This window comes from Phasianus colchicus, chromosome 2 (assembly GCF_987193195.1).
Source record: "Phasianus colchicus chromosome 2, bPhaCol1.hap1.1, whole genome shotgun sequence".
In the NCBI taxonomy this organism is placed as follows: Eukaryota; Metazoa; Chordata; class Aves; order Galliformes; family Phasianidae; genus Phasianus; species Phasianus colchicus.
Window position 1 is genome coordinate 35,033,301 of NC_143437.1, and position 27,774 is coordinate 35,061,074.

At 40.1% G+C, this 27,774-nt stretch overlaps 2 protein-coding genes across 19 annotated transcripts in view; one reads left to right on the forward strand and one right to left on the reverse strand.

The window, feature by feature from the left end:
- SDCCAG8 (SHH signaling and ciliogenesis regulator SDCCAG8) overlaps positions 1–11,572 on the reverse strand; it is a 101,996-nt gene extending 90,424 nt beyond the window's left edge. For 5 of the 8 annotated variants that reach the window (XM_090135352.1, XM_090135353.1, XM_031592702.2 and 2 more), the window contains exons 1-6: positions 11,067–11,413; positions 3,170–3,349; positions 2,959–3,041; positions 1,063–1,176; positions 528–653; positions 103–222 (exon numbers count right to left, since the gene is read on the reverse strand). In XM_090135352.1, the coding sequence (XP_089991478.1) occupies positions 103–222; positions 528–653; positions 1,063–1,176; positions 2,959–3,041; positions 3,170–3,349; positions 11,067–11,133 (690 nt within the window). In that variant the 5' untranslated portion in view covers positions 11,134–11,413. Of the gene's footprint in view, positions 1–102; positions 223–527; positions 654–1,062; positions 1,177–2,958; positions 3,042–3,169; positions 3,350–4,258; positions 4,354–11,066; positions 11,416–11,437 lie in introns of those variants that run through there. The other 3 variants (XM_090135354.1, XR_016464171.1, XM_090135355.1) reach the window with 3 other exon arrangements.
- A 142-nt stretch (positions 11,573–11,714) lies between these two features.
- The window catches only part of CEP170 (centrosomal protein 170), an 88,071-nt gene continuing 72,011 nt past the window's right edge, over positions 11,715–27,774 (forward strand). For 5 of the 11 annotated variants that reach the window (XM_031592554.2, XM_090135343.1, XM_090135347.1 and 2 more), the window contains exon 1: positions 11,718–11,897. The gene's annotated coding sequence lies outside the window, so the exon portion shown is untranslated. Of the gene's footprint in view, positions 11,898–12,463; positions 12,568–27,774 lie in introns of those variants that run through there. The other 6 variants (XM_090135346.1, XM_090135350.1, XM_090135345.1 and 3 more) reach the window with 4 other exon arrangements.

Here is a 27,774-nt window from a genome sequence, read left to right on the forward strand (position 1 = left end):
AAGGTTCAGCCAACCAAAACTCCTTCCATAAGTGCATTACAAAATTGCAGCAATAACAGTACTGAATGCTTTTCCAAAGGTAAAAGAAATCCTAATACCAACCAGTTCTACATGCCATTTTTCTACTTCTCCAACAGTTTTTGAAACCAAAGCTGGATCTCTGTTATACGCTGATGATGATATAGAAGGTTGATGCAGCTTCAAGTCATTATGCCTGGAGTTCTGATTATTTGCCAAAAATGAAAATGTTAGTGCTTCAATTATAATTATGTATGCTGTATTTGTAAACAAACATTAATTATGTAAATATCAAATGTTATAATTTTAATTACAGTAAAATATAAGAACCAGTAAACAAGTTCATTAGGTTAGCAACCTGTGATGATATCTACAGGAATTCATGTTTTCAGACTGTCATTTTGTTCTGACTAAAATTCAGTTTGAAGATAATCATTTATATAAGCTTTCCATAACAGGATTTAGTTCACTGAACCCTGGTTAAAACAACAAGAGAAATAAGAACTTACCGAGGTATCTAGAAGAGCTTGTTCTCCCAAGGTATATTCTGCAGTCAAAAATTTCAGTTTCTGATGGAGGTCCTCATTTTCAAGTATAACTACTCGAACCTGATCTTTCATCTCAGACAACTCCTCCTGTGAGACAGAGAAACTGCATGTAAAAGGTTCCTTGAGACAATCATCAACCTCTTGAGAACAAAGACTAGATAAATATTTTCAACTATTTCAGCTTCTTCAAAAAAAACAAGAACACTCAAAAAAGAATTGTTTTTATATAGAAATTTAAGCTACAAAATAATAATTTCTTAAAAAATACACTTATTTGCATTTGTAAGATGAAATAAAAACATGTTTGAAGGTCCTTAAACACCACATAAACACCAAGATGTGCAATAAAGCTCAGTGTTTATTGAACTGTGGTTTACTCATTTTTGGTCACTAAAGCAATTTATCTCAAGACTAAGCACAAGTTTTTTTTTACAGCAAGTCTTCATAAATGGGGGATCAGGGTTTCAGTAGCTGAAATGTATAATGTAATAAATACCTTGCAAAACTTCACTTCTGCTTCTAAATGGTTAATGTACTGAGACTGATCATTAATTCTAGGAATAAGATCAGAAGGGTCTGGTAAGTCTTCTGTTACAGCTTCTGGGGTTTTCTGAAGGAAGTAAAGAACAGTATGTGTTATTTTCTGGTTTACCAATTACTGCAATAAGAAGTCACTTGCACACAGCCTATGCTTAATAAAAGAAATACACACCCCACCAAGTACCAGGTCACGAGAAAGGGAGAAATGGCAAGAACTTCTAATCTTCAGTTCAAGAAGTAAATATGCCACTTCTGCCAAAACATATTACTGCTTGAACAAGCATATCTATAGAACATAACCATCAACCAATGCCCAAATGAAATTCACACACTATTTATTATTCATTTTAGACAAATGTTGGAGGGTATTTTCTTCTGTGAAATGAATATTGAAATATCTTGAATTTTAATTGGTATGCATCAAAGGATACACCTCTAAATGTTCGTTAATAATTGCTGCAGAAATACGAGTATGTCTGCAATTTTAATAGCCACATAGAAACACAAGAAAACGTCTAACAAATATTTATCAAAGAATGTGATATTTTAAGATTCTTCACAGCATTTACAGCTAAGAATAGTGTACAAATTAAACAAGAGTGTAACTAAACCTATTATTAAAATACCCTTAAAATCACAGTTGAAATGGTTTCACAAAAACATAGCCTCTCTTTTATCCTATTAGCAAGAGTCCTTGGCCATCTGAAAACAGAATTAATTTAGAGTTGACATTACGTACCTATTTTGCATATTGTAATTCATTCTGATCTAATTAATTAGTCTTAAGGGTCCCAGATGTAATTTTCAGGAACTAACTGAACAGTCAGACACCTAAGTCTTCCAGACCTCATAAAAGATTCAGAAAGCCACATCCTTGTTTTTTAAAAATTGTTTTTTAAATGTTCACAATCAAGAATATAAATATATATATATATCTTTAAAAAATTCATGCTACTATTGGGTAGCTATTACATCTTATACACAAAATGTGCATCTGACAAGAAGAGTAAATGGTGGAAGATGTTTTATGTTCAACAGCGAGCTACTAAGATTCCCTATCCAACATTTAAGATAAAAACTTCAGGTTTTAAAACCAGAACTCTGTGGCAGGGGGGTTGGAGCTTAATGATCCTTGAAGTCCCTTCCAACCCAAGCCATTCTATGATTCTATCCTGACATTTAAATGAGAATGAATAATCAAACCTGCAAAGGTAACAGAAATTTCTAGTAACAACAGCCTTTCTTTCAAATTATATGCAATATAATTTTTTACCATAGTAAAAAAAAGAGTGACCCTTGTTTCACCTGGAACTACAGTTGAGATTTCCAGAACCATCCAGAAAAACACTTGCAGAATAGACACTAAATTTGTAATGTAACCCACCTCAGCTGCGTGCATGTTCTGAGAGTAGTTCTGCTGCAAGAAGGATAGATTTGAGAAACCTGCATAAGGGTGTCCTTTCCACTTACGAAAGTGACTTTGGCAGAGACCACTGCACTTTGGTACAGAGCTACCATACCTGGTGCTATGTGGATCGACCATCCGGTCAATCCCAACCGTTTCCAAAACAAAAAGGATAAACTTGCAGTGCAGTTAAGATGATGAGAAAACAAAGTAATGTGGACTGTCACCAACACACACCATGATCAACTAGAAGGAAATGCCTAAATCAAGCATCTGGGATTTTTCTTCTGCTGTGGTCATAAACATACCAAGTTCACATCACAGAGAATCAAAATTTCACACCGTAAAAATGGCTCAGGAGCTCTAATTCTTCCAGGACAGTAGAAAACATTTCACAGCATGCATGTCATTCATTCAAATAACACAAAGAGACAAGAAGAAACATACTTGGAATTGCATTTTTCTCCTTGATGGAGAGGCTTCACTTTCCATCTTTTCCTGATGTTGCAACAAAATTTTAAGTTGATTAACTAGGAAGAGATTAAAAAGAACAACACAAAAACACATTGGTTATAAGCAAAAATATTGATAGTATGAATGGATAAATTTAATATTATTTCTAACATTTTTAAGCTGTTTGCCTTCAGAGTAATCTTACCTGCGTGACTGTGCTGTAGTTCCTCCCAGGGTGGATTCCCACTGTTGTCGTTGCTCCCGTCCACATCATCAGTGCCCTTGTCCACAGAAGACTGGTCAAATCCAGCTTCATCCTTACTCTCCGCAAAATGTCTTTCCTCCAAGGCATATTTCAGCTGATGGATACTTTCATTAGCACGCTCTGCAAACAATCATATCATTAGCCACAGCAGACAACATAAAAGGAAACATTTTAAGTTGCAAAAAATTGTGAGAACTAAATGCATTCAGCAACTGTCTAACTTGATTCCTTCATCTTAAGCCAGCCACTGAAAGCAATTACATAATGCAAATAGCCAAAACTACAACAGTTCACAACTTGAGGAAGCAAAATTTACTACATTTCTAAATATCAGGCTATGAACAGAATGCCAGCCTGTCAATAGAACGACTTCATAGCAGCACAAATAGCTAGTATTAAATATTGCCACTACAAAGCTTCAGCTATAGTCATACCTTACTGTATTTCAAACATAATGCTCATTCTATATTTCATATAATGCACAGGATCAGACTCTAAGGATAGCTTTAGTGATTTCTCATGGTGATACTTTACATGACAAAGCAATGCCTCATACAACTGAAAAATAACTGAAATAAACAGCAAATGCAGTCAACATAAAACAGAGATTAAATAAAGACAGATGACTTCTGAATGAGCGTAAAAAGTAAATAACACTCATTCAAAACAAAACAAAAAACACCTCTTTCCATATAAACCAAAATACTCTATGAACCCTTTCAAGAACTGATTTGGGAGTGATACAATAACATTCTTTTCTCATTTTCAGTGCATTGTACTTATTTTCTTTTTCTTTCTTTTTATTCTGCTAACTTCATAAAAATAGAAAACCATAAATGCCACATTATACCAATGTACCTGAACATTGTCAGTATGTCAGAAAAGAAACTGGATAAATTTGCAGATCGAGAAGTGAAAAATGAACAAGGAATTAGAAAATATGAGCCTGGCTTTAAACAATGATTTTTCTGGTCCACACTGTAGGACCTCTGTCAGTTACTTCTTTTATTAATTCTTTCTTACCATTACCTATGTATAAATGGAGATTAGTAGTTTATTCCTCTTCCATTTAAGTGGCGCATACACAAAGTAGACAGGAAAGCAGCCTAGAGGAGTATGGCTTTCTGCAAATATCAAAAAGAAGGATATCTGGGCTCTGCTGTAATACCAAGTGAACTCAGAAACATCTACCTGAAAATATATTTTGAATATTAAAAAAAACTTATTAAAAAATCACTGTTCAGCATTTGCTGGTAGAACAAGCAATTGTCTTAGAGTAAAATAAATGCTGATGGTTAGAAATATTAATAGCTCCTTTCTTCCAAACAGCAAAGCGAACAGCAATTCAAGTTGGAACAAAAGCTAAGTATGTAAATCTAGCTTCACTTTATCTATCTTTTTCAAGTTCAAATACATCATCTTGACTAAAGTTAGGAAATACTTCTTTTCCCTGACTATAACGATTTTCACAGTCCTTTTCTCTGCATTGCCATAACTCACCTATAGTCCATAAAATATAAATAAGACACCAAAACCATTCTATTTAGGAATATTTTCAACCCAGTGTGCCAGCTCTGTCTCACATTTTAATGATGCTAGTTTTTCATAGAAGCATAAGCTGTTTCTCACATATTCATCTTTCCACAGCACTCATTTTTAAAACCCATTAATCTTATGACTAGTCTTACATCTTCTGATTTTCAGGTACTCCATGCTTTAACCAAGTTAGTGTAAGAGAAGAAGCAAAAGCTAAAATTTTAGACAGTCGTAATTTATTATAACAAACCCAAATATATTTCACAAGGTGGTGGCTCAGGCAAGAGAATCTAGGTCATACATTTTTCTATTAGCTAATGGGCATAATTAAGTTATCCATTCTAAAGGATTACAGGATGTTATGAGACTGGGAGAGTTAATTGGCAAACGGTAACTGTATCTCATTGATGCAATGGCTTGAATATTTAGTAAACTATGTTGCAATGAGTTGTTACCAAAAAATTTTCTATGTCAGCTAAAGTATTACACGGAGAGTCATTTGATAACTAGAAAATGCACCTAATTTTCCTGTTCACTGTAGGCCTCTGTCAGAGAGCCCTGAATTCTAATTTTCCTTCTGTAGCAAGTGGGGAAAAGAAAGAATAAAAACAAAACAAAGTACAGGCCCACGTATATGCTTTCTTCCATAAAATAAAGTGTGCAGGAGTAGTAGTGAAACGTAATAAAAACATTATCTGTGACACGCTGATGTCTACTTTTCTTGGCTAAACATCTCCTGTCTCTGGAAGAATATCCCCATATTTTTGAAAGCTTCATTAATATTTGACAAAGTTGCTTAAACGCTTTCTGGTTTCATAATTAAAAAGGCTGCTGCTATAAGCAAAAAGCTCACTACTGGGAAACTGGGAATTAGGAGCTTTCAATACCAAACAGCTAACATTCATTTGAGTAAGAGTTGAACTGGACATAAAAGAGGCAAGATGTACAATTTTTTTTTCTAAGTACATCATTTGGGGGCATTAGGATAAAAAAATAAACATTAACAAGTGGGAATGTACACAGTGTTGCTCTTATCAATGTAAAAATGTTCTTTCTAAGCATGAAAGAAGCAGAAAGAACCTCTGTGGATGCAAACTATTGGAGACCAAGGCATCTTTATTTAAAGATTTCACAATAATTTTTAAAGTGAATTTAGAAGCTGTAAGTTTCTAAGTGCTAGCACAGTCAGTCTACTTTTTCAGTTAGCTATTCCTATAACAGCACATTTTACAAAAGTAGCTCTCAGTAAAAATGCATTGCCCAAAACTGCCTGCATATCTAAAATTCGATTGTCGTATTCTTTTCTGCATTTTAAGACTTTACAAACAATATCTGAGAATATATTTCTGTTGTGTGATAAAATGCCACTGATGTGTTATCTCCCACAGGCAGAGCTAAGGATATAGATGGATCACAGCATGGCTGGGGTTGGAAGGCACTTCTGGAGACCATCTGGTACAACCTCCAGCACAGACACCACATCCAGGTGTAATACGAAGATCTCCACAAACAGATTCCATGCACAGAAGAGTACTGGTTGTGTTAAACGTTCAACTTTAATTGGAAACAAATCAAAATGATAACACAATCTAGGATTCCTGAAAGCAATCAAATCTAATATGCAGATACTATCAACTGTGGGGAAAGAAAGCCTTGATCTCTCTTTTTTTTCCCCTACGCTTTTTCCCCCTCCAGTATTCATTAAGATTTTTTTTTTTAAGTTGCCTACAGACATATAAAAGTAATTATAATATTTCCTACACTAGAGAGGATCTGATGCAACTTAGTACTACCCATTAAAATATACACTTGAAAACATGCTTCAAAAAATATTTCATTTGTTTCCTAGAATGAAAAATATGAAATGTTAAAATATATATATAAACTCAATTTCAGAATTTCTACAGATCACTTATGTGAACCAAAAATTAAAAAAAAAAAACTTTTTAAACTGATATTGCTTTTTGTTTTTCAGTATTTAGTGGTCATGGCACCAAACCTACTGGAGTCGAGAAGTGTTTGAACAGCACTCTCAGACACAGGGTTTGGATCTCGGATGGTGCAAGAGGGGAATCAGGAGTTGGGCTCAATGATCCCTGGGGTCCCTCCCAACTCGGGATATTCCATGATCCTATCATCATGAAAAAACACAAGCCAGCAAAAAACCCAATGCTTCTTTTTTCTTTGACATATCAGCTTTCATCTTAAGTATTAAACCCTGAAGATATATTACTGGTATCCTTTTTTCAGAGAAGTATCTTTATATAAATACAATTAATTTTTTTTTTTTTTTTTTTTTAGCAGCATGTCACTACTACTGTAGAATGTATTTTGTTCTTTTATTAAATTGGAGATATGACTGATGCATTCAACTTGTCAAATAAATAAATAAATAAATAAATAAATAAAGGCTAGAGTCAAAACATTGAAATGAAATTCAACACAAAAAAGCTTGCTGTATTTCCATATAAGTAGTACTCAGCTTTGGAGCAAAAAAAATAAAATTGTGAGAACAATACGTCACTGAAGGGAAAACAGAAAAAACAGAGAAGGCATTGAACCCTGTTTGCCTAAACAAAAGATGTTTTTTCAGGCACTGCCCAAGACTGTCTATGAAGAGCAATTCTTCAAATGAAAGCACCAACGTTACCTCATTCATGAACTCAGAAGTGCCACAGAAAATACTCTAAGACCTAATGGAGAGCTTAGCAAAGGAAACAACCATCCAGAACAACAAAATTGGCTGCAAGACATGGAAAAAAACTCCAACTGGTACACATGATAAAGAACAGACACTGAAAAAAATTAACTACAACCCTGCAAAAAATGTTGCTTTAACTATCATCTAAGGACAACTGCCTAGTTTGTTAGTTTTTAAGAAGACTGAAATGTAACTACTAGTATTTAACATATTTACTGGACAGAGGAGCGACTGAAGGAACTGGGGCTGTTTAGTCTCAAGAAGAGGAGGCTGAGGGAAGACCTTAATGCTCTATTCCAATATCTGAAAGGTGTTTACAGCGACAGTGGGGTTGGTCTCTTCTCACTGGTGACAGGATGAGGGGAAATGGCCTCAAGTTGCACCAGGGTAAGTTTAGGTTGGATATCAGGAAACATTTCTTTACAGAAAGGGTTGTTAATCACTGGAATAGGCTCCCCAGCGAGGTGATTGATTGTGTCACCATCCCTGGATGTGTTTAAAAACTGTTTGGATGTGGTGTGCAGGGACGTGATTTAGCAGAGGGTTGTTAGAGTTAGGCCAGTATGGTTGTGGTTGGACTCGATGATCTTCAAGGTCTTTTCCAACTTAAGCAATTCTATGATTCTATGATTTTCACAGGTTGATTAAAAAAACCCTCCTTCAAAAACAATGATTTGCACTCACAAGATTAATTTATAATATTGAAGCATGCTAGCTAGAACGGATTCTTTCTGACCATTCAAACAGTAGTGTTCATGACATGGACAGAGCAGAAGGCTCACAGGACATCCATGCCATGACCACCAGTTTTTGGTAATTGATACGACTACAATAGCACAGCTCTTACTCTACAGTAGAAAACACCCCTTCTCTCAGGGATAACTTCTGAATATAAATTCTATTACCTCCTGAGTACTTTGAAGTTCACTTGAAATAGTTTCAATAGTGTGAAAGTTTACATAGTAACCTAATAAATCCACTGCACAAATACCACCCCCCTAACTCCACATTACACACAATTGTAAAGACTGTAATTATACAAAGTCTTAGACTTATCAGGAAAATCCTTGCTACAGGGCCCTTAGTACTTCCATCAGAAATCCCTCTACTGGGCTCTAACACAACCTATTTCTCAGTCACACATTTTGTCTGGCTTTCTGCCCCCTGGCTATTGTAGTTAGCTTTTCAACGCTTGGACTTCCCTACAAACCTGTCTTCTGAGGCAACTCTCTTTACAACAAAGGACACTGCACTGAAGAGTAACTGGTAATCTTTGAGATCTTATACACGCTTTCATCTTGCTGATTAAAGCCATAAAATGATTCTTCCGATCTCCAGAATGGATGGTATTAACCTCCTGCCATGTATCAGCCCATGTCCAAGAGGAAGTGTTGCAATGCATCAGCCAGGATCTACATAAGGTCAAGGACTGCTCTTCAGAAACGCTGCATATCAAAAACATTAAAGGTGCTAAATGCTACCTGAAATTCCAGAATCCCAATTACACGAGTGATGTGAACTTGTACGAAAATCTCAAACTATGTAATTAAGATGGGAAAAGAATTAGGTTCATCAGCTCATGGAGCAATAAATCCATTCATTCCACAGTGAATCATAAAGCTAGTGGGACCAATGTGGGCAAAAAAGAGGGAAATGGAACAGCCAATAGAAGGCTGTTCTGAAGTGATTTAAAAACCATAGTGGGTCCAGTGTGAAGCAATCCAGTCAGAGAAAGGGAAAACTTAAAATAAATTGCATGAACAGAATACATGCATCCAGTCATTTTATATTATGAGCTCTAATATTACTCCTGTAAACAGTCCAACATGCAAGATTCTTGAGAAAGACCCTTTAAAGTTACATGAAATTTAAAGCCATAACCTACAGCCTCCAGATAGCTTGGTACAAAGGCATGTTTTGAACTCTACGTATTAAAAGCTTATAAGCTCATCAGGACTATGAAGATGTATCTATAGATATACAACAGTTCCCAAGCAACTCCGACAGATTTTCTAGTTGACGGAAAGTGAAATTTCAGTTTAAAAGCACAAAAAGCCTAAGACAAAATTAAAAAAAAAATTTTTTTTGAGCTGTGTTGCAAAATGCTACAAAAGCATATTTTAATGAAAAGCCTGGTCTGAATCAAGAAAAGAACCAAACTTACTAAAAGAACCAAACTTACTAAACCACACCCACAAAAGAAATATTAAGTATGTTAAAGCTTGGAGAACATAGGGAATGAAAACACAGTAGGCTTGATCTCCAAAGGTTTTTGGCTTTTCTGCTGTCACAACCTAAGAAAGATGAGAACAGCCTATTTTTGAAGGCAGTTCAGGCAGCTCAATGTAACCACTGTAAAACTATATTCCCACATGCCCCAGCAGGACACAGGTAGAACTGAGCAAGGCGTGTACTCTGGAAGTAAAACACATTAACACATCTCCTTAGATGAGAATGAACACAAGAAATCTGCCTTCTCCACTGCCTGCATGCCACTCATTAAGCTTTGCAGTCATTCAAGAGGCCAGTACTAACAGAGCTTCAATACCTAAAATGAAAAGGCAAGTCAGGCACGGCACAATTAAAGAGCAGACCAGGCTTGGGGCAGAGTGGCTGGAAAGCTGCATGGAGGAAAAGGACCTGGATACATTTGTCAACAGCTGGCTGAACGTGAGCCAGCAGTATGCTCCGGTGGCTAAGACCAATGGCTTGTATCAGAAATAGTGTTGCCTGCGGGAGCAAGGAAGTGATCATCTCTCTGTACTCAGCTCTGGGGAAGCCACACCTTGAGTGCTGTGTGTTCAGTACTGGGTCCCTCGTTAAAAGAAAGGCACTGAAGCCCTGGAGCATGTCCAAAGAAGGGCAATAAAGCTGTAAGGGGTCTGGAGCACAAGTCTTATGGGGAGCAGCTGAGGTTGTTTAGTATGGAGAAGAGGAGGCTAAGGGGCAACCTTACTGCTTTCAGCAACTGCCTGAAGGGAGATTGTGGTGAGGTAAGGGTTGGCCTCTTCTCCCAATGTAACTAATGATAGGACTAGAGGGAATGGCTTCAAGTTGCACCAGGGAAAATTCACGTTGGACATCAGGAAAAATTTATGCTCTGAAAGAATTGTAATGCATTGGGACAGGCTGCCCAGGGAGGTGGCGGAGTCACCGTCCTTGGAGGTGTTTGGAATCATGTGGACGTGGCACGGAGACACGGTTAGTGAGATGACAGGGATGGGTTGGCCGCTGACTAGACAGGTGATCCAACAGGGCTTTATCAACCTTAGTGATTCCGTGAAGTTCAGAGCAGGTCACAGAGCACCTCAGAAACCACCACCAAAAGAGCTGCAACTTGTTAAAAAGAGCCCGTGCGATCACACAGGGCCACAGCTCACCAGACGCAGTACTTTCAGGCTCGTTCTAATTTCACTACAAGTTCCGACTCCCGCAAACACTTGGTGAAAACGCTAAAGCTCAGGAAAGCCACCTCGGGCCGTTAGCAGCGGAGCGGCGCGCGGCCACAGCGCGTCCGACTACCGGCGGGCGTCCAGCCGGGGCCGGCCCGGGCAGGAGCGGCCCTCCTCGCCCGCCCACAGCTCCGCGGGCCGCGCTCACCTCGGAGCCGCCTCTGGTACCGCCGCAGGGACTCCTCCAGGGCGGGCTGCCCGCGAGGCGCCCGCATCGGGACGCCGCCGACCGCCGGGAAGGGCGCGCACCGAACTCCGCGGCGCTGCCCCGCGGCACTCCGGCCCCCGCCGCCTCGCGGAGGAACCGCTACGCCCGCGGGCCGCCTTCCGTTGCTACAACGCCAACTACCAGCCACAGCCGAGCGCCGGACGCCAGAGCTGTACCACGCCCCCAGCTACAGCGCGCGGGGAGACCGCGGCGCCAGCCACAGTTCCCGGCAAACGGCGCGCCGCGCGGAGCGCGCTGGGAGGTGTAGTCCCCACCGCGCGCACAACCGGCAGCGGGAGGAGGATACGCACCGCTTCTCTTCTCCCCTTTGTTGTGGCTCGCAACCGCCTTCGCGCCTGCGTACTGCGCGCGCCTTCCGCCTACGTCCACGCGCCCGCAGTGGCTGAGCACGGCGCAGGTCCCGGTGCGGCCGAGGGGGCGGAGCCGCGTTCACCTCCCACTGCCGCGCTATTGTCTGAAGTCGGCGCAGGCGCAGCTCCGGCCCCGCGGCTCGGCCCTCTGCGCCTGCGCGGTGCCGTCCGCCCTCCCCCACCCCCCCGCATTGTGTGAGCTCGGGCGGCGCCTGCGCAGCGCCGTGCCCGCTCTGCCCGTTAGCCGCTATGTGCAGGGAATAACGTTGCCGCGGTTGCCGGAGGAACGCGGAACGGAGCGCCCCGCCCCGCCCTGCGGGGCCGCCGGCTCAGCGAGCACCCGGCGCCACTACTACCAGCAGCGGGTCGGACCCGCGGCGCGGAGAGCCTCCTCGGAGGGGTGAGCGAGGGCTCGGGGGAGAAGCGGGGCCGGGGTCGCGCCGCCCATTGTGTCAGCGGGCGCCGGGCGGGCTGCGCCCCGCAGCGCGGATCCGGTCGTAGCCGCGCTCCCCGCGGGGCCCGGAGGCCGCCCCGCGCCCCCGCCTCCATCCGCCCTCGGCGGCGCGGCGGGAGGCGTGGGGCAGCGGCGGGGCGGGCTGCGGTGCCGCCCCTCTGGCCCGCGCCGCCGGCACACCCCTGGACCGCTGCTGCGCCTGCCGCGGGGTCCGAACGCGCTCCCGGCGGCGGTCGTTTGACGGACGGCGTCGCCCGGCGAAACGGGGCGACTGATGGAGAACGGCCGCCTGCGCCCTCTCCCCATTGTGCGCGCCCGCCCGGGAGGGTCCTCCGCTCTGCGCCGTCCTCCCGCGCCTCCTCGCTTCTCCCCGCGGAGAAGCGCGGCGCGGCCGCCCCCTCGCTCTGTCTCTGCGGGCGGTTATGGCCCTCGCGGGGGCCCCGCGCCGCTGACAAAGCGCCCCGCGGCGCCGTGCTGCCCGTTACGGCGTCACGCGGGGAACCGGCGGTGGGTGCGATGCCGCCGAATGGGAGACAAAAAGAGCAGCCCCCTTGTGACAGCCCGGGGAACACAGATAGCAGAACACAGAGAGCATCCCCGGCTCGGCGGTTTGAAGGTGTTTTCTTCGCTGCGAATTTAAACGTCTAAAGGGTTTGCAGGAGGAAAGCGTGCTGCTAGCACCGTGGTGGGCATGGCCTTCTGAGTGCCGCTCGAGGCTCTGACAGTGCTCCTGGCCCGGCGCTCGCCTGTGTGGGATGGGGCGCCTTGTGCAAACTGAGCTGAGGCGTGAGCACATATGCCGTGATTTCCTGTGATTGATTTCCTCTGGGAATGGCTGTCCAGATGTTGAGGAGCCCATCCTGCAGGGAACTGGGCTGTCACCATGGGAGCTGCTCAACTTCAAATTTTATCTAACGATATTTTTGTCTGAAAGGGGTCACGAAGCCTGGCTGGGTGGGGAGAATAGTATGGCTGAAGATGCATAGAAATCTATTGAAAGCAAAGCCATGAGGTATTATTGTGGGTTTTTTTTCCCTCTCATTTCTCGACTACCTAAAAGTTATTTGTAAGGGATCGGATACAAATATTTTCATGGCAGTGCAGGGATTTCTTTGATGTCTGTTCGAGATGTTTTGCAGGTGCTGTTTTGCAGGTGCTGCCTGCCTCCCTTATCTGGTCATGCTGGGCTTTGCAAATCAGAATAGTTTCTCGCTATCTTGTGCCTCCAGACTGTGAGAGACGTGGCAAAAAAGATTTTAGCAGTTCTTTTGTAACATAGAAGCTGGAAAAGAACCAAGTTCTGAATGTGAACTGCAAAAGTTGATGTACTCTTGCGGGTGGAAACTGGGAGCTTCCCTGAGTGATAAGAGCCCAACCTAAAACACGAGTAGCTGCAGAAACTGATTTTGAAGTTCCATTTCTAGTTTTTTGCAAACACAGGCAGAAAGGGCTTAATGTGAATGGATACCACAATGTCTCCTTGGGTCCCTGAAGAGAACTATTGCAGTGTCAGCACCACTGGCTCTGCAGGCAGAATGACGCTGGAGTAAAACAGACTAATATTACTTAAACCAGAAAGCCAATAGAATCTGAAATTCTGCTTTCCTCGTAGAAGATGTTGGACAGGAGAGCCAGGCGTTGAGTCTCTTTGGATAGCACAGTGGCACAGATTCTGTCTGTGTCTGACGTCTGTGAGCTGCTCTCTGTAGCACACACTGCTTGTTGTGGTAAATATTGGCGTGGCTTGGACCAGGAAACTGCAGATGAGGGAAGAAAGTCCTTTGAGGGATGGAGCTTCTGTCTGATGAAGTTAGGTGTGTGTCTGTTCTACAGCATCCTATGACTGTGCCAAGTGAGCCTGGGAGGTGTCTCTCACTGCCTGCCAAGTTTATAATACTCTTACAGAGCACCTGCGCTCCTTCTGGTCCTGTGTTTGTTGTTGTATCTTGCATTGTCATGTTCCTTGAACATCTTTGATGGAGTGGTGTACAGATAGCAGCTTCCTTCTGTGTGCAGTGCTCGTGCTGCTCTGGGTCAGAGTCCACGCAGCGTGCTGAATGAGGCGGTTGTCCTGGGAAAAATAGAGCATGATCACATGGCTTGAATGGTAAGGTATAATGTATGCAAACAAGGCTGAGAGGAAAGCACAAACTACTTAATTAATCAGCTCTGTGTATGTCTGTTGTGTAGACACAACAAAATATTAAAATTACAGATGTTTGGTTCACTTTTCTAATTTAGTTTGTTCCACTCTGTCCTCTTAAAGCTGGGAGGCTGTTTTTATTTTAGAGATGCATTTATAGTTAGAGGCCTTAAGAGACTTTTATTTCAAATTTTGTTTGATCTTCAAAAAAAAAAAAAAACCAAAAAAACCCATATATTTTAAATTAATGTTTTTTTTTGTTTGTTTTTTGTTTTTTGTTTTTTAAATAATGCATTATGTCAGAAGCAGTTTGTCCTAGAAACTTCAAATAAAACCATCAAAGATGTTTTAGTGGATTGCCCATGATTCTGAATTGCTTTGTTCAGGCTCTTAGATGGTTGAGTCTTTGAGATAGACTGGCACTTGCCCATCTCACAGTGGCTGTGAATGGAGCAGTCCCACTCACCCAGTCCTCTTACACTGTGAAAAGTTAATTCACACGACTAAACCAGCCAGCTTCTTTTCTTTTTGTTCTGTTTGACCTTTTTTCCCCCCCCCCCCCCCCTTGGGTTAGCAAATTGAATTATTTTATGGTGTGGTCAGATGAGCGCCAGAGCAAGTACACAGAGTGGGGACAGCAATGTCAGGTCTGGAAGAAGGCAATATTCCCTTTTCTGATAGCAGAGATCCATTTGGACTGCTTGGCTGTGCTCTCTGACAGTCTTACGGTTGCTACAGAATACTGCAGACAGGAAGGGAAATGTATATATCCAAGAAAACCATCAGGAGACTGGTTTTAGTTTTATCATTTGTCTTTGCTGTTCTTTATCTGTGAAAGGTTCACATTCCGCAATGTTCAGAACATGTAACTGGGTGAAAAATGATCTTTCACTGAGTGTAGTATGCAAAGAGAATTGGAATGAGAAGAGGTTCTGCTAAGTGATGTGGCCTTTGCATAAGAAAGCGTGTGAAGAAGTGTGTGGTTTTCTTTTCTTTAAAATTGTATTAAAATGCTATATGTGAAGAATTTGCTTTTACTAATTCAAAACAGAAACATCTTTTATTTCATCCTCTGAATAGAATACTCAGTGAAATAGGGTCTTTTTTTCCTGTGTGCATCTGATATGTCAACTTTGTTTCTGCTCATTGTTTCTGCCTGTAGAAATGGCTATTGAAAAACAGGCTTCCCATTAGCTAGGTGCTTTTCAGAGCTCCATCCCCACCCACTGGTGGGCCTCACAAGCTGACTCAACGCCAACAGCTGCAGTCCTCACAGTCTAGCTTCTTCAGTTTGTTCTGCTGTATTTATCGCAAGAATTGGTGTTCTTGTAACAGGTTCCTTTGTCTACTTCTTTCCAACCTTGTGAACTAAAATCTTATATTCCAAACTTCTCCGTGAGACTAAGGTGGTTGATATAAGAAGAGTCTGCTAAAGCCTATGTGATGAACTTTCCAGATTTGGTATTACTTCGAACATCGTTCCTGAGATTCTGGTTCTGTTCCCTTTGTTTCTTTTGGGAAGTACAGCAACTATTGATCTTTTCAGAGAAATAGAAAGAGAAGTGATACCACTCCCTGGCATTTCCGAGATACTCCTTTGTGCTCAGGGTATTTTGCTGGTTTCCAGCTGTGGTTCTGCATGAAGAAAGAACTGAACTTGCAATCAATCCATTAGCTAACCATTGTGGTCTGGAAGAAGCAGTACAGTGAAGGCATTAAATCAGATGTACTTAGAACTCATCCCTCAAAATGACACGCTCAAATAATTTTCTTAATGATCTTTCTGTTCAACTGCGAATACTAGGCTATCTAAGTAGGCATTCTCAATAGGCCTTTTCAGCTATCTTTTATTTTTTGTCTTGTTACATTTCAAGAATTGGAATAGAAGTCCAAGAAGTCAACATGTCACATCTCTTCTGTTTTCTCACAAACGCACGTTTTTCTGGCTTTCATTAATCTCACTTCCCACCCTCATCAACCACCAATGACATAACTGATAATTTAGCCTTAGGCCACTATCAGTGCAGGAATCTTGATGTCAGGAATAATTATACTTAACTTTTATATTTTAGTTTACTAGGTGCAAGATATAATGAATAGTATTGCTGTTTAGTTTAACTTAATTTTTTTATTTTGTAGTTTTTCTAAGAACATAAGAATGGCCATGTTGGGTCACAATAGAGGTCAATCTCATGAGGCCTCCATGAAGAGCCATAACCCAGTGTCTAGGGAGAGACAAGGAAGTTGTAGGCATGTATGTTATCTTCTTGTAAAACAATGCTAGTCTCTATGCGTTTTCTACTTGAGACTTTAGAGTCAGGTGTGGTTTCTATTAACTGTTACTCTTTCTACTTGATCTGCTTTTCTTCAGCATTGTCTTTTCAGGCAACATGTTAAAATTCGTTTTAAAAATAAAGATCTGTTTACTTAAAGGGCTTAATTTAATAACTAAAATCTTTCTTACCCCTTTTCATTATTAAAGATAGGCAAATGCATTTTTTTGAGGTTGATGAAGATTATGCTCACCCATCTCCTCTATATGATTATATATATTTAAATATATTTAATCATACTTTTGTTTCAAAAAGGAATAATCATATAATACAAGGGTCAAACACTTCCTATAAGAATTGCTCTTTTGGATGATTGTCAAAGCACAGCTCAAATCTTAGCTTTTAAATTGGCTCTAAAACTGACTACTACAAATCTGTTTTGAATTGCAAGCAAAAAATATTGAGAACCCAGATCTTCTTTGTTTGTTTAGCTTTTGGGTCCACAGAATCTTGAAAAGCAAACAAACAAAAAACACACCAGAACTCATTAATATAAGAATTATGGAATCACCTGAGTATTTTCTTGATAAATAATACCACCCTCTCTGATCCTTCCTCTTTTTTTGTTGTTACTATTACAGTTCCTGCTGATAAACATGAAAGTGCCTTTATTTTGGCTCAGTCTGCACCAGCTTCAATCATTAGCAACTTCAGTAGAAGTTGGCTCAAAAATCTGTCAAGAATTTACACCTGCTCATTAAAATCAGTGTGCTGACTTTTAACCACTTAGATCACAAATCTGGTAGCATGTTCCCATATTCAGTATTTGGGTGGCTTTTTTAAACTTCCTTAGCCAAGGAAGAGTTGTTTGCCCACAGTCTTGGTGAAGTTGAAATGTCAGGAACTGCAGCAGCTCTGTGTAAAAGATTGTCCTGCCATATACAGAAGAGCAAGGCCCTCTAAAGCTATTGCATTCTATTATTTTGCTCACTGTAGAAAATGTATTGCTTTGCATTCATGAGTAGTGTCGTCTTTTTTTCCAAAAGAGAACATTTGCTTCCTCGGCATTTGCATCTTCTAAATTGCCACATATAATTATCTTGCATATTGCCTGTGCTATTTTCTTATTAATACCCTTCCTTATGCAAACACCTTTGCTTTTACCTTTTTTGTGGCCTGATGGAATTTTATTTACCATACTGCATTAGCAACTTAACACTCAAAATTAAATGTGCTGTTGGTGTGGTGTTGCTAAACCTGCAAATGGCAACGGTCAGTGTCCTTCCCTATGACTGACAGCCCAGAACCTGGTTTGCATTGTTCTCTTGCAGGCTTCTCATTGTAAGTGTGTCTAAATGTTGCCTGGTTACTTGCTTTGAGGAGTTTGATGTTTGCTGGGGAACTGAGGGCTGAGTTACTTAACAGCTTCAGTTCTGCATGACTGAATTACATTTTAGTATCCACTCACCAAAGGAATGTCTTCAAGTTTTCAAGTTTTTGTTTGTCATTCTTTGAGCTCTCTATTACTAAGAAGCAAGATTGGTTTTTCTACTACAGCTTCAGACATTGCTTTCATGATCTTCACTTCTATTTGCCTTCTTTATGCATCCTAAACAGTAGGTTTTCAGTTTCTCCTGTTAATATTATTGGGTTGTTTATTTAAATCTTTGATAAGGTGAATTCATTTCTATTTTTATTTTTCTTCTAGGCAGCGTATAGCATGTGGACAAGTCTTGTAAAACATGGCAGTTTCAAAAAAGGGTATTGAGACATAACAATGAACCAGGATGTCCTGAGTCATTCCTTGCCCAGTTGAGGCAAACTGAAGCCTTTGATCGATTAAAAATAACTAAATGATCTGTTATTTCAGTGCAATTCATAAATTAACTTTAAGCAGTAGTTTAGGAGAAGGCTTACTTCAGTAGAATAGGATCCTTGAGTTGCCATGTGTTGTGGGTCTTTCTGTTGATGCAATTTCATTCCAAAACCAAGAAAAGCTTTAGGCAGAGCTGTTTTTATCTAGACGGCTTTGAGGGTGGCAGTGCTTCAGAGTGTCTATGGTTGCTTTATTTGTATAGCTATTTCCCATGGGAATTCTTTCTTTCTTTCTTCTCAAGGTATTTATTTGCACTTTGCAGCCTAATCTAATGCAGCTTTAGAAGAAAGACTGTTAGGTTGTTGTGAAATGGGAGACAGAAAAGATTTCATGACTGGATTGTGATGTTTTAAGCAACTGCTAGGGCAAGTGCAAAGAAAATAAAAACATGGACTAAATATTTTAAAAGTACGTAGTTCTCTTAGTTATTCATCACAGATTTTAAAACTGTCAGTGGTTATTATATATTAATATTTCTTATGGCTATTGTTTAAATTAGCCATATTTTTTTTTAATATATGGAAGAAGTCAGGTGAGCTGCAGGTGGGTTTGATGTAAGCAGCCCAGGTTCTCATAGCAGCCTAAGCAGAGCTGACAGCAGACTGTCTTGGTCCTGCCTTTTTCTCCCAGCCCTGACTGCACACCCCCATTCCTTTTGCTGTGGTGCTAGGCTTGTGTGCTCGCTTCTGGGAACACTTCATCTGTTTGTGGGAGCTGAGGAGTGAGGAGGAGTTGGTTTGTCACCAGCTGAACACATTGCAGTAGCTCAGCTGCACAGCCACAGCTATCTTGCCGCCAAGGCAGAGGGAGCAGGCAGGGCTGGGGCGGAGTGGGAGGGCTGGGATCCTGACAGCAGCAAACCTGATTTGGGCTGATGCGGAACCGCAGCGACTTCAGTATGTCATTAGTGTGATGAGAGTTACAACTGTTAATTTCCTATTGGTTGAATCTTCCTCACTAAGGTTGAAAATAAATAGCAGAGTGCAGCTGTGGGCAAAGAAACAACTTACGGTGGGGGAAACTAAATATGAACTGTGTCAGGTTCCCATTGTAACTTCTGCTGGATTATTTGAGATTTGCTGCAGTGGACGTATGGATGCATGCACGAGCAGCTAATGAGGAGAAGATGCCATGCTATAATTTATATCCTGTACTGCTTTCCAGAAGACTTACTATAATTAGATCTTTAACTGTGTAAGTGTAATTGAACTGCTAAAAATACCTTCTCTGTTTCAGACAGTAAAATTTTGGGCACAGACTGCTACAATCTCATGAAAAATTCTGAACATAGCACATACTTTGGAATTTTTAATCGTTTCAGATATCTGAAAACTTGTGTAAGAGTTTGAAAATAAAATACATTTTCTCTGAACTTGGGGAAACATCTGAATGAAAACCACTTTGACTTTGGTGAAGGAGGGAAGAAATTTGGTCTTTGGCACTACGTTGTTTATACTTTTTCTTAGTATTTACAGTTACAGTATTAAAAGAGAATTGTTTTCTTGTGGTGGTTTAGTTATTTGTTTAATTTCAACTGCATTTTTGTCTGTGGAAGCCTGTAGATCAGTACTAACAGATAGGATGTAGAGCATCCGTTTCTAACTATAGAGATTGACTTTTATGAATGCTTTCAGTAGTGTGGTGGAACCACCTTCAGTTTGAGGCTTGTGTGTTTATATTTGCAATACTGTGCACTCATTCTGTTAAATGTCTGTGTGCCCAGACTGATTGTTCACAACCAGTCTGTGCTGTGGACCAGGTAGAGGGAACATTTCTGTTTCTTCCGCTTGTGTCTTCCTCCCTCCAATAGTAAGCACATGGCAAGTACTTCCAGGATTGAAGGGAAAAAAAGCATTTCTGAATTTCTGGCAACACTGTGAAAGCTCTTTGCTTGTGATTCAAAGCAAAGCAATCCTATTACAACAAGATGGAGAGAAAAAAATGCATAGAAGCAGCATCTACTTTTGTAGGGATGTGTCCTGTATCTCAAAATGTGCTGGGGTTTGATGTGAGCATGTGCTCTTCCTTGCCCGCTCGGTTGAGAACCATCACTGTTTTATGGAGAACATAACCTGAATGGCAGATATCCCCAAAGGCCAAGAAGAGAGGAGCCACGTAGGCACGGGGTGGCCAGCAGGCTGCAAGGAGCCGATGCCTATCAGTCCCATAGCAGTGATTCTGCCAGTGGGATGATGAACTTGTTCTTTTGATAGTACTGAGTCCTCCATTCCCCCAAAGCTGATAGGAGCCTTGCATCTTTGCAGTCTCCAGCTCTTGAAAGCTTGCTGGCAGGAGGAGCAATTGAGAAAAAGAGTGGCTGCTTAGGTCAGGCTTTTTCAGGCAGCTAATGATTTTGGTAAGAGTTAATAACCGTGGCAGAAGGAGACGATAGTTAAAAAACATAAATCCTAGTTTGTTTTTAAAATATTCTTACTTGAAAAGAGAAATATGCCACTTAATATTTTTAGGGACAAATCAAAATGAAGGCTCCATCTGTGTTATTTTTAGTTTAAACATCAGAAAATAGTAGTCTTGCATATTAAAGATATGCTAAATAAATATTTACCATCTCCTAAATGGGACATATAGAAGAGGTGAAGTCTGGGAAGAGCCAAGGCAAAATAAACAGAAATTCAACTAATTTCTCCAATATTTTAAATGTTGTAATGTATTATGCTATCAGGAGTGTTGTTCTCTGGATGCCAATGGTAATACTATGACTTTTATACCATGGAAACCCGGAGGAATTTAAGCAGAGGATGTGAATTGTTCCAGCTTAAAAAAAAGGGAAGTGGGATGATCTGTCTTAATCAACTTTTGGTGCTTTTATTCACTTTTAGTTTGATGATAAATGATTTAAAATATGTTTGGTAAACCAGAAGACTGTATCTCTATTGCAATAATGTGGTCACTGTTGCGTAATATACCTCTTTTTTTTTTTTTTTAATGCAGCTGAATGCAACCAAGTTCCCTGTTAATCTTTTTGGAGACATAGAATGAGACTTTTGTAGTAACTGTGGATATTTAAAACAAAGAACCAAAACAACACTGGAACTCTTCAGTGAGATACTGGTAGAAGGGATGACTCAATCCCTTTTTGTGGATGGGGTTAGAGTACTGCTTCCTCTTGGTTCTGTGCCTGGGGTGGTGTGTGTAGTTCCGAGCTCTTCCCGTTTAGCCTTTCCTTTCACATCTCTTCCTTCCAGCCCTTTATTTTAAGGCAATAAAAGTAAAGTTGCCAATTATTGAACTTACAAAGGTAAATCTCTGTCAGTTTCCTTCCATAGAACTACTTCAATTCCAGATTTCTGTCTATTGAAAGACATGCTTGTGTTCACTTAATAGCTATTACAATTATTTATTTTAGCATACTTATGAAAATATTTTCTAGTAGTCTCCAAAGGAGAGATGGCAGTGTGCCTGCTCAGTCAAGTCCTTGCATAGAAATGTCAAGCTGCATGTACTCACTGCATTTGTTTACAGTGAGAATTTCACATGTAATTGTTTGACTGTATTTAGTAAATATGAGGCAGTGTAAGAAAGAATTGAGATTATGCTGTAGTCTAGTAGCTGTATTCCCGTTTGTTGGCTGCGTATGACAAAGGAGTGAGCAGCCACTGCAAGCAAAATGTGGAATAGCTCCTCTCCAGGGAAGCCATTTCCTAGCTACTAATTACAGACTGCTTTAAAATCTGAAACGTAATTTATGCTGCTTTAAAGTCTTTGTAATAGGTTGTATTTATCATTAGGCCATCACTATTCTTATTCGTTGTGCGAATGTCTTACTCTTGGGTTTTTGGGGGGCAGTTGTTTCCATGTGTTTATACACTGAGAAAGTGTTTGTGTTCTATGTGTCACTTTAAAGTTTTGTTTTATGGGAAAGGAGAGAAGTGGAAAAGGCACATGCATTAAATAAACGCTGTAGCCCAAAATGCAAGGCTAGGTTCCTTCTGCATATTCTGAGATGTGACTAAAGAACTTTTGCAAATAATTAAAATATATAAGACATTTTAACCCTTTTTCAGCTTTATTTTTTCCATCAGTCTCCAGGAAGAGTACTACTCATCTGGAGATCCTAAACACTGAGTGCATAGCATGGTTCTGTATTATTGTCTGAGACTGTAGTACATTGAATGGATGTGGAGATCAGTTACGTTGATGCCAATAGTTGTCCTCCATGACTACTGTTTTCACATTCTGTGTGCTTTTGTATCGAGTCAGGAGGTAAAATGGAACTGAAAAATGAAAGGTAGATATTAAAATTACTTAATATGTTTGTTTTCATTTTGCTTTTTTTATTCCCTTCGAAAAATATGCTTATCTTCATACCCACAAAATAATTTCCTGAATTACAGAAGAAAAATTTTGAATTCTTTTGAGTGTAATTAAATCTTACTCAGTATCTTGGGACATGGAATAAACTCCATATATTTCACAATTTTGGGGAAAGTGAAATCACCACCCTTGGGAGGTTAAAAAGTCCAATTTTCTTTGTAAAGTGGTATTTGTTTTCTCAGTACTGGTCAGGACTGCGGTCTGTACTTAGCCAATGCAAATAAAATCTCCTCTTTTTACACAGCATGCAAAACAACCTGGAGTATGCCATATGATGGAGGCAGTGAGAATGGGAAACGGGGGAGGAAGACTTGACTACATCTTGATCACGTTCTGTCTGAATGCAGTGTACAGTTATTTATTTTCTCGTTCGCTTGTCTTGGCAATAATATAATCTGATAGTATCGTCTGATTTGGGGGGTGGGGAGAAGGAGGGATTTCTGTAGCTCTATTGGAAGAATCTTTCTTAAAGGCAATTTGGTTATGGCCAGCTTGTTTCATTAGCATGCTGGCTGTGCTGCTCTCTGTGTGGCTGGCCTCGTTTAGTCATGGTGATGTAAGAAAATTTCAGAATACTTCAGTGTGCTTTTCCTTAACTGAAATAAGAATGATAGGCAAAATGTGAACATTTTATTGTTTTATTATAAATTAAGCTACTTTTAGAGGCAGTCTTTAATGTATGCTTTATGTTAACTGTTTATTGATAGCAACTTGTGAGAAGCATTGCATTTCAGTGTGGGAATGCTGCAAAGAAGAAAAGTCATGAGATCTCATTTCTTACTTATGCCTGTAAGGATTAGAAATGCAAATTAGCCAGCAGTTGGCTTTAATAAATGCAAAATATCCTTATTATCCAGCTCAAAGGTTAGAATAAGATAGCTTTTTGAAGCCTGAGACTGGCTTTATCCTGCTGGCTAACGCCAAGTATGCTTTTAACAATTTGAAATCTGATGTTTCAACAATACCTTCATATTCTACGATGTAAATATTTTTTTCCTTTAAGTACCCCTGATTATTTTAATAGTATGCATAAGAGACTGACATTGGTTGTGAAAGACCAACCATGTACAGTAGCAGCCTTGTGCAAAATTTTCTAAGTGGTCTTTTAAGAACATGCATGTTGACCAATATTATCTGTAAAGGTTCCCAGTTTTTTTTTTTTTTAATTTTGTTTTGCAAGCTGCTAAATTCTTTATTTCAACTGCTGCCGTTACCTTTGTTTCATTAAATTGCTCTTAATAAAATTCCATCTCCTAGCATTACTAGGAATTGCTGTCGCTTCAGTTTGGTTTTGCCCTTGGTATCTTCTAAATCTCCCTGGCTTTCTTCCCCCTACTCCCCTGAAAAAGGGACTTCTCTAGCAGGAAAAGGCATGACTGTCTGCATAGTTCCTCTAATGTTTATCTTCCCTTTCTAAGGGTGCTTTACATGGGAATTGAGATTATTTTTAAAAACTTTGTACAAAGTCTTAATGTTAGACTTTGGTTGTTACAGACATCCTGACATTGTTTGTTCATACAAATAATGTTATTTTGCATATTATGACATTCAAACGATTGATAGCTGTCAAATAGGCCATCTGTAAAATTTTTACAGTACCTATACATTGATAGAACAACAAAAGAAAAGATTTTGTTAGGATTTTTTTGGTTTTTTTTTTTCATCAAAAATAGGATACAGTCTTCCAAGTCATTACCATGGCATCACCATGGTTGGAAAAGACCTCCAAGATCATCCAGTCCAACTGTCCACATTCCAGCAATATTTCCCTACTAAACCGTGTCCCTTAGTACTGCTTATAGATGTTTGTTGAACACTTCCAGGGACAGTGACTCCACACCACCTCCCTGGGCAGCCCCTTCTAGCAGTGGACTACTCTTTCAAAGAAAAAAAATTTCCAAATGTCCAGCCTGAATCTCCCCTGGTGCAACTTACAGCCTCTGCTTCTAGTCCTGTCGCTAGCTATGTGGGACAAGAGGCTGGCCCCCACACAACCTCCTTTCAGGTATTTGTAGAGAGCGATAAGGTCATCCCTGGGCCAAACTACACAATCCCAGCTCCATCAGCCACTCCTTATAGAACTTGTGCTTCAGAGCCCTTACAGCTTTGTTGCTCTTTTCTGGATGTTGCTCTTTTCTGGATGTGTTCCAGGGCCTCGGTGTCTTTTTTGTAGAGAAAGGCCCAAAACTGAATACAGTGCTTGAGGTGTGGCTTCTTTTTGTCCCTCAGATTTGTCTCTTGTCTCTCACTGTCTCTTGTCCCTCAAAATCAAAAACCTGAGCAACTAGAAGTTCAGCCACACTGTCAGCAGAAAGAAAGGCCTTATTTCAGTTGCTGTTCTGACAGCTATTTCTGTGTATAACATCAATAAAATTGGTGAATATAATTCTGATCTGAACAGTAGGGAGAAGATGTTCATGCAGCCCCATGGCTGTAGCACATTACAAGACAGAGGTGAGCCTCTGTCAGATGGTGAGACAGAGAGAGGGGAGGCTCTGACTGCCTTTGGTGGTGATCTCAAACTCTTTGAATGCAGGAGGAAAGTCTTGGTCTATCCTTAGTAGCATACACAGCCAGAAGGCTTCTGTCTTTTTGTAATTAAAATATGAGGGAAGAAATGTTTCTTCCCACAAATGCTGCTGCGGAATTTCCTGTGATAATCTGGCTCTAGGGCACCAGACTGGACCCTCCTGGGAGACTGGGGTTTTATCATAGAAAGCACTTCATCACCGCCAGCCAGAGACACAGAAGAATGCAGCGCTGATGCTTTATTGATTTGGTGAAATGCTAACTCTTGTTTTAGATAGACTTAGATAATGGGTAATCTGTAATGTGCTGGGCGTGTGTTAATAAAAGTATATAAAAATAAAAGGGAAAGGGGGTGACTCTGGCCTCCTGATGCTCTGTAAATGCATACAATTGTTCAGATTTTAATTTGTTTTATTATATGTATTAAAAAAGAATTGTCCTTAAAATTATTTTCAGAAATATCTTCTTGTGTGTATCAGATCTTGCAGATGTTACAAGTAAATTTAATCTGTTTAAAAAAAAAAAAAGAAAAAAAAAGACCCAAATGGTTTTGTAGACTTGAATTCAAAGAGGCTTAGATAGGCTTATTTTGTTCTTTCTTCCTCCTTTTCTATTGGGGGAGAAGAAGAAAAGGGAAAGGAGGAGGAGACAAAAAGAGGAAAAGAGCATTTTGCAGGGTGGTGGCTAACAGGGGTTTTTTACTCTGTGGTTCCCTTGCTGTGTAGAATTTAGTCACGATCGCCTCTCTAGATGGACGCTGGCAGAGATTTTAGAAAAAACAAGGCTTCGATATGATTTTCTGTTCATTCTTCAGGAAATTATAGCCTCTTCCAGAGCTTTGAGCAAAGATGGAATGTGTTACTTCAAAAACAGAATGAAAACCTGAGGCTGTTATTCAGTTGTCTTATGTCTTAGATTTATTATAGTTTATCTGACAAGCCAACAGACCAAGGTCTGTGATTTATTCATTTATTTATTTATATTCAATGAAGCATTACAGATAGGGGCAGTCATCCTGTACATAGTCTTGTTCCCCATTTTAGCAGGGTAAGTAAACTGAATGGATCCTTCACTTATCTTCCTGTGGGTTTCCTGTATTCTTCCACATGACTGATTTTCATGTTTGCCATCTAGTTCCACCCTGTTACATCAGTGTAACTCCACCATAATTGTGTAAAAACTGTAATGAAACTAAAGATTTTTTTAAACAAAGAAATATCATTAGCTATAATCTTAACAGCAGTTTCCTGTTCAGGGCTATAGATACCATTTGAATGGTTCTGGAGGAATCCATTCAGGTGAATTTTCCCATCGGCAAAATATTTGGTAATGTAGTAATTGTAGCTTGTTGGACAGATGTTGAAAATCTGGAGTCCTTTTGGTCAATTTTTGTGAGCTTGTGAGCTCATCTTTGCTGTGGGAAGAAAAGTTTCCTTAGTTTTAAGCATAAGCTACTTTGTTTATACTTTCATCCATTTGTTTTAAATTTTGTTACAGGCTTGTATAACTGTAGTTTTATTAAACTCTATGGATATTGTAGAGACAGTGAAAAGCCTATTAACTTTATGCACTGGTCCAAGCGTTACTTGGGCTGTGTCTTTTAACTGTGCTACACTTCTTTGGAAGAATCTTGTGCTGCTTGGCAAGCAAAGATCAAGGCTGAAAGTCTTCTTATTTCCCCTTTTGAAGTACACTGTGACCTCTGAAAGTCCACAGATGATTTTTTTTCCTTGATTTTAGCCTAAAATACTTTAATTTTAGATGGGTTTAACAGTATTGAGGAGCAACTCTACAAAGTACTGTTATGTAAGGGATTGCTTTTTTTTCTTTATTAGCAAGTTTGCTTAATGGACTTACTGCAGAAATTAGAATAGTTTCAACCAAGAGACTCTTACTTGTGGAGCTCTCAATATCCCTTTCTGATGTGACAGAAATATGGGTAATGAAAGCAGGCGATTGTGAAAACACCAAGGATAGCTTACTGACTAAAACATCTAGAAGCTACCCTGCAGTATGAATTTTTATTTGTAGTTCATGTGATGGGAGATAAGCTGTTTACCTTTAGTTTGGAAAGGTGGTCTTAATTTTCTACAGTCCTACGCCCATACCCTTCAACCTTACTTTTAAAAGAATTGCTCAGTGTTACAACAGAAATCATTGAGACCGTTTCAACACCTGTAGAGGTGTGTCGAATTAGGTGTTTTAAGATGAAGTGCTGTTGGCTTTAGAACTCAATCCAAAATTAAGATACTACAGTGTTAAATGGGGAACAATAGAGAGACTGTCTTTTTATTATATACCCTTTGCAGAGATGTTGTGAAGCTTTTGCCATAAGTGTTAATGAATTTCTCGTGTTGTGATGATGAGCATGGTAGGTAAAGTCAGTGGGAAGTTAATAATTCATGAAAGGTTTTAGTGATGTGCAATAAATAAGGCACAGGACAATCAAGTGATGAGAAGAGGGGGGAAAAAGCCATTGTGAACAGATTGTCAAGCTTCTTGCTTTAACACAAATACGGTAGAGATCCTGGTTAAACTATTATGCGGTGATGTAGTTAAAGGTTATTTTCTAATAATGTATGTAAGTAGGTTAATTATGGTAGTGCATCAAACGCCACTTGTAATCCTGCCCCACAGCAGTGTTTTACAGAGTAGGTTTAATATTAT